At 44.1% G+C, this 9,663-nt stretch overlaps 1 protein-coding gene across 5 annotated transcripts in view; it reads right to left on the bottom strand.

Annotated features, from left to right (window-relative positions):
- The window catches only part of agap2 (ArfGAP with GTPase domain, ankyrin repeat and PH domain 2), a 28,934-nt gene extending 21,611 nt beyond the window's left edge, over window positions 1-7,323 (bottom strand). Inside the window, exon 1 of one of the 5 annotated variants that reach the window (XM_030422783.1) lies at window positions 7,003-7,323. In XM_030422783.1, coding sequence (XP_030278643.1) covers window positions 7,003-7,165 — 163 coding nt within the window. In that variant the 5' untranslated portion in view covers window positions 7,166-7,323. Of the gene's footprint in view, window positions 1,624-7,002 lie in introns of those variants that run through there. The other 4 variants (XM_030422782.1, XM_030422780.1, XM_030422779.1 and 1 more) reach the window with 4 other exon arrangements.
- Window positions 7,324-9,663: the final 2,340 nt, after the last annotated feature.

Raw genomic sequence — 9,663 nt, 5'->3', positions numbered from 1 at the left:
TCTTCTCCCGCCCTTCCTCCCGGCCTGGCCTCCACCTCCTTCCCCTGGGTGCTGTTCTTGGCCTCCCCTCCATTCTCCTCCACAGCCTCTACCTTGACCAGGGTGAGGGAGATGAGGTAGGTGGTGCGTTGCTGCAGGGTGCCGCCTCCGCTCATGTGGTCAGGCTTCAGTAGACACACAGTAGATGAATGAAACCAGACAGAGCGACATGAACAACTGACAGTTTGCCAGCGTGTCGGGATGCGAAAGAATCTGACGGCACGACTGAGACAATAAACTTACACGGAGGGAGATTAAGTTTCTCCTCGGAAGATACGCGAGCAGAGGGGCTGCTGGTTTCATCCATCCCCCAAAATCCCTGTTTCTTTGTTTCGGATTTTAATTTCGGTCACGGATTTCTTCTCTGGCTGCAATTTTCTTTTTTTTTTTCTCTGGGACACAGAAAAAGAAATCCACTCTTCCTGACAACCTTCAGCACACTGCCAGTGCGGTCCAATCAGCTCTTTTGTTCCTAGAAAACACCCAATTAAAATCTACCCACTGCATCTGCATGCAGCCACTGAGCCAAATGAATCTTCATTATGGTGTCTGGTGCCTCATTCCTGATGGTAATTATTTACTTGACCTTAATTTTTATGTGCAGCACCCCCATCCTACATGTTCCATCCTCTTCACAAATCAGAATAACAGCTGCCCCGCATCGTACGTCATCGAGAATGTGATCAACAGCAGCTGTGAACCTGGAAAAAGGTAAAAGTCTTTAAAAATGCATCAGTGTCACCCTAAAGCAGTCCCGTCCAGATCGCTGGGCTCTCTCAGTGCGAGCCACACATGTGTGTTGACAGAAGCATCCATTCAGAGAGCGCGGCGGCGGCGGCGGCAGGAAGGCAGGCAGCCTCACGGGGACGCACAGGAAGGAAGGACATTGACGAGGGCTGAAGGGGATCAGGAGGAGAAGCCAGCAGAAGCCCGGGCGGATATCTGGAGATGCATGACCGAGTCAGGGCGCGTCCGGCCATCACGCCCCTCTCGCTGACTCCCTGGCAGCCTGTGTCCTCTGAGCTCATCAGGCGTTGAGCATGACAACGCGGCACCGGCAACAGAGGAGGCGCTGAGGCGAGCCGCTGCTCAAACAGCTCCCCGATGGAGACGCCGTCGCACAGGTTCACCGAGTCCAATCACACACAAACACACACACACACATGCATGCATGCATACACACACACCTCGACACATGCACAGCTCTGCTCTGTCACACTCTGCGCTGCTCTCTCCCCACAAACACACTGATAGGAATCTCCAGCGTCCCTCCCTCTACATGCCCCTCCTTGTTCCAATAGGCGATCCATATAATGCAGAAGGATCCTGCTTCTCCTCTTTCCCTCCTTTATTTCCTCTCTCTCTCTCTCTCTCTCTTTCTGCTTCTCCTGCTGCTCCTCTCAGACTGTGTGCAGGGTCCCTGCTCTTTATTGCTCATCCCTCCCATCCCCATCCACGTCCCCTCCCCTCCATCTTTCTCCCCTGCGTGCCGGAGAGGAGGAGGGGGGGAGGAAGGCAGCGGGTAACGGCTGGTGGTAAAGCAGCAGTGCACACACACAAGCTGGACCTGGTAAATGAGGGGGAGATCGCAGGAGGAGAGAGATCAGCGGCAGGGAGAGGAGAGGAGAGGAGAGGCAAGAGGGAAGGGTTAGGGGAAGAAAAAAAAAAAAAAAGATGGATGCATGTTTGTGGCGGGGAAAAGACACTTAGGCAGGTCGTCGGCTCCCCGGCTCATTTATACAGCTGCCAGAACAGTTTCATCAAGATCATCCATCTGTCTTCAGCGGTCTGTCTCTGTGTGTGTGGCTCCTCCTCAGTAGGAGGCTTGGCTTGTTTGTTGCTAAGGTGTTACAATCTTCCTGGCTCTGGTGGCACAATCATCTCCTCCATGTCCTTCCTCCTCCTCTTCCTCCTCCTCCTCCTCCTCCTCCTCCTCCCTCTTCGGTGCATTCTGTATTGCGATCGCTTCCAGGATCTCTGCATCAAAATGGTGTTTCTCTGTGTGAGTGTCTCATTGTGTGTGTGTGTGTGTGTGGTTGCACATGTAAGTGGAAGAGGTTTCCTGTGTGAGTGTATTGATCTGTAGTCTATTGCCTACTATGGCATGTGTTCATTAGCAGAAGTGGGTGAGCTCTGAGCTCGCAGCATGAACCCAACAATGGCGTGAGAGGATGAGAGCGTATCGGACATCGATAGTTTGGACCGCAGGATGCAAAAGAACTGAACACTTACGCTGTTTTTTTTTTCTGTGTGAATAAAACAAAAGTCGTTCAAACACAGACAGCCGGTTCTCCGTATGATGGAGCACGAGGCAAAGTGTTTACGCGCCTTTAAAGATGTATTGATTAAGACACAAGAGCGGCTTCCACGATTAAAACACGTTTGTGAAAACACAGTGTTTGAAATGACACTAATGATTGTTTTTGTTGTGGATTAATCAGCTGATTGTTTCCTTCCTCCTTCTTGGTTTATACTGGAAAACATTGCGTCACCACTTCCTGGAGGCCGCGTCATCAAATGTTCGACCAGCAGACGAAAGACAACGGAACAAATTCTCAACTTTAAGAAGATGGAATGATAAAAAGTTTTGGGTTTTTTTGGCATCTGGAAAATGTTTCTCAAGCGATTAATCGATCGGTGCAGGTTAATTTTCTGTCGCTCAACTACTCAACTTTATCAATCGACTCATCTTTTTTCAGGCTGCAACTGTCAATTATTTCGCTTGATTAATCTGCCAATTATTTTCTCAATGAATCAATTATTGGTTTGCTGTGGTAAACATTGTATAATCATGTCATCTGATCTTTGACCGACAGTCAAAAAACTAAAGATAAAGGAGAAAATTCTCACATCTAAGAAGCTGAAACCATAAAATGTTTGTTTCTTGAAAATGTAATTTAACCATTAATTGATTAGTGCAGATTCATCCACTGCTGCTGATTAATGATTGATTAATCGATTAACCGTGATTTCCTCGAGGCTGTTCATCAGTCAAAAACCAGAAGATGTTCAGTTTATTATGGTGTAAACTTGATGATTTATGGCTTTTTTTCCTTGAAAATCTTCTCATACGATTTATCGATCGACCGTCTTCCTGGAGGCTGTGTCATCAAACGTGATGATCAGAGATAATTCGTTTATAATGATGTAAGAAAAAGAAAAGCAAATTCTCACATTTCAAGCATCAACATTTGATCGATAGTCGCAGATGAATTTTCTGTCTCTCAACTAATTGATTAATCCGCTAATCGTTTTTAGGGCTGCAACACACGATCACTTTTAATGCTTGATTAATCTGCTGATTACTTTCTCGTTTAATCAATTATTGGTTGAGGAAACTTTGCATCACAATTTCCTAGAGGTTGTGTCATCGTATATTAGACCAGTAAATAGCCCAAAGATAAAGGTGCAAATTCTCATATTTAAGATACTGAAACCATAAAATAATTAATCGTTTTAAGGCTACAAATACGATTATATTCATAAACTGATATATGAGGAAGGAAAATATCTTTCTTTGCCTTTAAAGTTCTGGATTAAGATACAATAAATTAAATCACTGTTACCAATACAATACTAAGGATTATATTAATATTATGCATCTTTTAGGATTCATTGATTCAACAAAAATGGCACAAAAAAACAAAAAATGCTCATCACAGTTTCCATAGAGTGTCCAAACACAAAGACTTTTCATTTAATCTTTTAAATGACAAAGAAAAGCAGCAAAACCTTCACATTTAAGAAGCTGGAACCAGGAAAAAGTTTGACATTTTTGCCTGAAAAATCCCTCGAATTTCAGCAAAAGCAAAAAAAAAAGGAAATGCTGCCATCATGCATGTGCAACAACAATAAACACTGCAGCAAAAACCATAAAAACGTCCGTCTCGTGCATTATTTCTGGGTGTAATTTCATCTTAATTGCTCTCTGATTAAGAAAAAATGCCCTTGATGTGAAATCAGAGGATGCCTTTCCCCACAGTGCAGCTCTCTCAGCCTCCCGCCATCATCTCATAACACACGATCTGACCGTCCACCTGCTCAGCCCGCCTCCCCCTCCCTCCCTCCCTCTCTCAGTCAGTGAGAGGGCAATAACTACCCTCACTGAATACAAAAGACCTCTGACAGCCGCCTTTGGCTCAAGGGTAAAAAACGCACGACCTGAGAGCAACAGCGACCGCAGCCCCCACCGACAGGAAGAGTCATAAATTCAAAAAAAAAAAAAAAAAGGCTCAGAGCGAAAAGAGCTGAATCCAAACCGTGACGTCCTACATGTGTACAGATCCATTTTTTATAACAAGCGTGAGAACACGACGCGCATGTGTGTGTGTGTGTGTTGTGTGTGTGAGTGAGAGTGCACGTCAGGTTGCTGCAGTTTACAAAGTGCTGCACGGTGAATCTGATTATTGTGAAATCGACACCCGCGTTAGAAAAATAAAAAACGAAAAAGAAAATCTGGCTGTCTTCACTTTTCACTGCAAAACACACACGCTCTCTTTCTGCACCTGTGTGTGGAGAGACTCACATGCATAAAGACAAAGCTTCAACACACACACACACACACACATTGACACCCATGGGTGGGCGCTGTTAGATGGACACCGGCCAAGGGCAAGTGGTCATGCTGGGTGATTTTTCATTTCTCCTTCACTGCGAGCCGTCCTCTCTGTTTCCCCCCTTCAATCTCTCACTCTGCTGCCATGCTGCAGCACCACCACCACCACCACCACTCACATTCACATTTAAATGTCTTCATTTAGCTCCACCTCACCCTCACCCTCCTCCTCCTCCCCCTCTCCCTCCCCATCTTCTCCCTCCCCATCCTTTCCTCGGCACACAGCATCAGTCGTCGACCACATCCCACTCGTTTATTAAGTCCAAAAGAGAGGTGGCTCTGTTTTTAGCACCAGTGAACTCTACGCTCACAGATCCAGGCCCCGCGGAGGATTCGCTGCCTTTGATCCTCACTACAGAAGCCTAATTATACCAAAAAAAAAAAAAAAAGAGAGAGAGAACTGAATGTTTTTTACACACGGGGGGGGGGGGGGGATGCCTGTCTGAGTATTTCAAGGTCCGCCAGATCCTAAAAAGACCTCAAAGCTCACCAGAACCCGTCAGGGAGCTGATGGACCTTCAGTTCACAGACGAGTGGAGTAAACAGAGCGATGAGACTAACGAGATGATGAATAAACACATTAAATCAAAAGGTAAAACTGGTTAATTCATGAAGCTTCGTCCAAATGAGTCCGACCTCAAAGTATATCTACTTTAAGGGTAAACAAATATCGAAATATCGCAGACTTGCACCTTTTTTTTAGGAGATTATAATGCAGAGAAAGATGCTTGAGTGATTTATTATGATTGAATTCCCGATGAAGTTTATTGTTTCAGCGCACTGATGTCACATTTGGGGGATCATTGCAATAAAAGTGTGTATATTAGCCGACCCAGCTGCCATCACTGCTGAGTGAATAACAATAAAACAAAATTTATATGCAACACATTACATGTTTCTGTGAAAGCCAAACGTTATCCGTCACACACTGTGTTTCTGTGGAGCAGCGGAGTGTTTTCATCTAATCTGCTCCTCAGCCGTGAGGTGTCACAGATTACCGCAGGACTTCTCGACCTTTTCAGACGGAAAAAGTCGACTTGTGACGTCACATCACAGACGACGACCTCAAAGGTTAACTTACACGTTTAAGTGTGTCGACAGGTTCCTTGGAAGTGCTACAGATTATGTGAAAAAGTAGTGTAAAGCCTTCTGAGGCTCCAGAGGAAGCTGCATGTAATCTGATAATTTGCCTCCATTGATGTCACTCAGACTGTGGCTGAATTGCATTGTGGGTAACGTAGGCTCCGGGTTTTGTAAAGCAGCCAGCTGGTCAAACATTGCACTCTGTTGGATTTGATATTTTTTATGTGTTGAAATGTAAAATCTTAATGTGAAAGGGAGCTCAAGCTGTCAGATAAATGTAGTCAAGTAAAAGTTCACTCTGAAATGTCCTGGTTAAGTATAAAGTGCAAAAAACTTGTTTAAACTACAAGAGTAGTCGAGTAAATTACTTCTAATCACTTGTGGACTAATTATTTTATTGTGTGCATGCAATAAAAAACCCTTCAGAACATCTGAGGCTCCAAAATTTGACACTCTGAAAGGGATCAAATCATTTTTCTTTCAGTACTCGAAGAATATTTTTCTGGTAAAAGTAGAATTTGTGGTTGAAGGATCTGAACACATCTCCCACCTGCGTACACCACATGTGTTGTCTCTACTCTAAAAGGTTCCAGGTAAGAACAAGAAACAGCGTTTGACGGTAACACGATTGTGTCACATTAGCAAGAACGTTGGGAAGTAAGATATGAGGAAATGATGTCAAACTGATCGGCTTCAAATGAAAAAGGCCCTGTTTGTCTGAGCGGAAGTGGCTTTGAGGGCAGTTGCAGATTGGCAGACAGGAAGTAGGCCACACAGCAGGTTTCATCCTGCTGCCATGGCGATAGCTGCTGAGGGATGTTGCCATTGGTTTGCCCCGGTCCAGAGGCTGACTGATAAATGTATTCCACCACGTACAAGACGCCAGGAGGTAGATTTTGTGAAATGAGAATGAAAATGAGCATCGGCAGAGGAAGTCGTCCTCGACAAAAGTCACACCGACTGACACAGGAAACGCGGAGGAAGATATCTATCACCTATGCGATCATGTTCCCCCACACCCCATGACTGACGCTGACGAAAACACCAAACTTACTGTGAAGTCTGCGTTTACTATCAACGGTTCTTCCTGTTTATCAAATCAAGAAATGCATTAAAGCGTCCTGGAAGTCAGACGATGCACCAAATTCTGATATCCTGTCAAGCAGAAGTTGAGTAGTGTAGCCAACAGGTAATATTCTGCTTTCTTCTCCAAATGCAGCCAACAAAAGTCCATCACAGAGAGCTTGAAGAAAGTCTGAGCTTACCTTGAATACTGTGGAGGTAAACTTTCAGGCCTGAGCGCAGCTGTTGATCCGCCACTCGCTCAAACTGCTTGGAGAGTCTGTTGATTGCACTCTGGAGGGATTCATGCCTCTTGATCTCTGCTTTTATTGCAGTGGAGCTTGGCGATTTACTGTTGCTGTTCATCCTGACACATGGATCTGTTGTAAACCGAAGCAAAGTGCTCGCTTCAGCCCATTTGAACTCCGGGCGGTTTGTTCCACGAGATGAGCGAGAAACAGAAGCGGCAGAGAAAAAGAAGCGGTGGCTGATCGGGGTGTCTCTCTCTCTCGCTCTAGACCACAGAAGTCAGCTCACGACAATGTGTGTCTCAGTTTCCTCTGCAGGTTTGAACTGAACAATCCACTTCCTCATTTCAAACTATATTCTTCACTACAGCAGCCCTGACTGCTGTGGTGGCCACACTGTTCAAAAGGCGGCTGCGGCTGCTGTTTACCTGAAATAACATCATCTTGTGACACCTGTAAAGACTTAATAACATAAAAAAAATTAGAATCTGTAACACCGTGATCACAGTTGATGTTTCTGTCTCATGTTGGCTCTCAATTAGACGACAGTCTGTTCCTGGCTGTGACAGATCCACTGATATCAGACACAGAGAGGATTACATTACATACAACAGTTATCAATACACATAATACAATGTGCAAAAAGTGTGGTTAGCACTCAAATGAAAGCCCAGGCTTTCATTTGAGTGCTAACCACACTTTTTGCACATCCTCTGGTAGGCAACATTATTCTTAGATCCTTCATTAAACTGCCTTTCAGCAACACAAACAACCTTATATCTACATATCTGCTAAGGCTAACCGCCATTGGCTAGCCCCGATAGCTTGATCTCTTGTAGCAAACACTTTGGTAATCATAAAAACAAATTCATTATGTTATATAGCTGTATTACAATCAGTTAGTTAAAAGTTATATTCATTTCCGTTCTGTTTGCATCTCCGCTAACGTCATCTGCTTCTTACAGAGTCCTAAACGTTGGGTAGCTTACAAGATTTTGATTCCAGATTAATATCTTAAACACGGCTGGAGCGGGTCAAACATCTCAGGATGTAGTCCGATTCTGCCTGACTGATACTTATAAATTCACATCATCACACAGACATTAACCCAATAAAGGGAACACAGTTCAAGTCAAATCTCCGCATACTGACCTTACATGCTAACACCTCTGGTCATATGAAGTCAGTACAAAGCTGGAACATTGTTTAAGATTTTAGCGCTTGTGTTGTCGCACTGACTCTCTTGATCCATTAATATGAGACGTATTCAGCTGATTTCACCGTTGACCTGCAGTAAATATGTTCTTTTGTCCGGATGGCATCAAAATCTCACTCCAGCCGGGCGCCTAAAGATGTGAACCCTGCAGAAATGTATGCTCCGTAGCTAGCATGCTGTTCGAAGATGGTGTTAGCTACAATGCTAAAGACATAAATGACTCTAACGTAGAGTAAACATAGTGTAATAAAGCTGTATAACATATTGAAACTTATTTTTTACAAGATTCATGATTAATGAAGTATTGGCTGGTCATTTGGAAGACTGGTGGCTAACTACACTTTTTGCAGATTGTATTATACTAGTGCATTGCCCGTAGGAAGCATGTATTCCTATAGAAAAGTGGGAGGTTAAGTAGCTTTTTCATGGATGGCAAAATGAGGTTGTGTTTGAAGGTGGGACGTCAGGGATATAATTGGCTGTTTTTGACTACTTTTGATTATACCATTATATTTCACCTTAAAAACTATTTACTTTGCCTTGTTTGGTGTCATTATTTTCAGCACAACCTCACATGTGTGACTGTACAGTTATTTTTCATTTTGACATATTATATTAACACTATGGACCTCAAATCACAAAATAAAATAAAATCTGAGTAGGAAAAAGTTAGATTTTTTACTGTGAAAACCAATTGCATTAGTTATAATGCAAATATAAATTGTTGTTTGCTAAATTTGTGCATAAGTTTTTGAAAAATACAAAGTTATATGTAGCTATTTACATTTAAATGCAGGCAATGCCTCAGGCTCCTCAGCTCATTCCTGCCTGCTCCACATTCAGCATCTCCTCCTTGTTCTGACTGAACACAAAAAATGACTACACTACACACTAAACACTATATAACACACTAACTATACACTCCAAACACGCTAAGTGTCACAAATCTCTCAACTCTCAAAACTCGCCATCTCTGTCGCTGTCTGTATCGCCGCCGGCGTCCCTCCAATAACTTCCTGTTCCTCAACAACCAAACTTGCTGCTTGGACAATTTCGTGACAAAAGCCCGTTTTTACCGTTTCTTCCTGCACCAGAACCAAAGCAAACCTGACGGCAATGTTCACGAAAAAGCGTGGCGGACATTATTTACCCTAAGTCCGGTTTTGGACGTGCCGGTGGGTCCGGTCCGTTGACTCGGGAGGTGGGCTGTGTGGGTGGGCTAGCGGAAGGGTACCTATGTTCCCCAATCGGGTTAACCCTAACCTTTCGGGTGAACAGAGGGGAACATAGGACCCTTTTTTTCCATACAAAGCGGGGAACATAGGACCCGGGGAACATAGGGATGATCCCGGGCTAGCAGCTAACGTTAGCTACACATGAACATCCACAGATTCCCATTC

The sequence above is a fragment of the Sparus aurata genome, chromosome 7 (assembly GCF_900880675.1).
Source record: "Sparus aurata chromosome 7, fSpaAur1.1, whole genome shotgun sequence".
Taxonomy (NCBI): Eukaryota; Metazoa; Chordata; class Actinopteri; order Spariformes; family Sparidae; genus Sparus; species Sparus aurata.
This window is presented reverse-complemented; position numbering and strand designations above follow the sequence as displayed.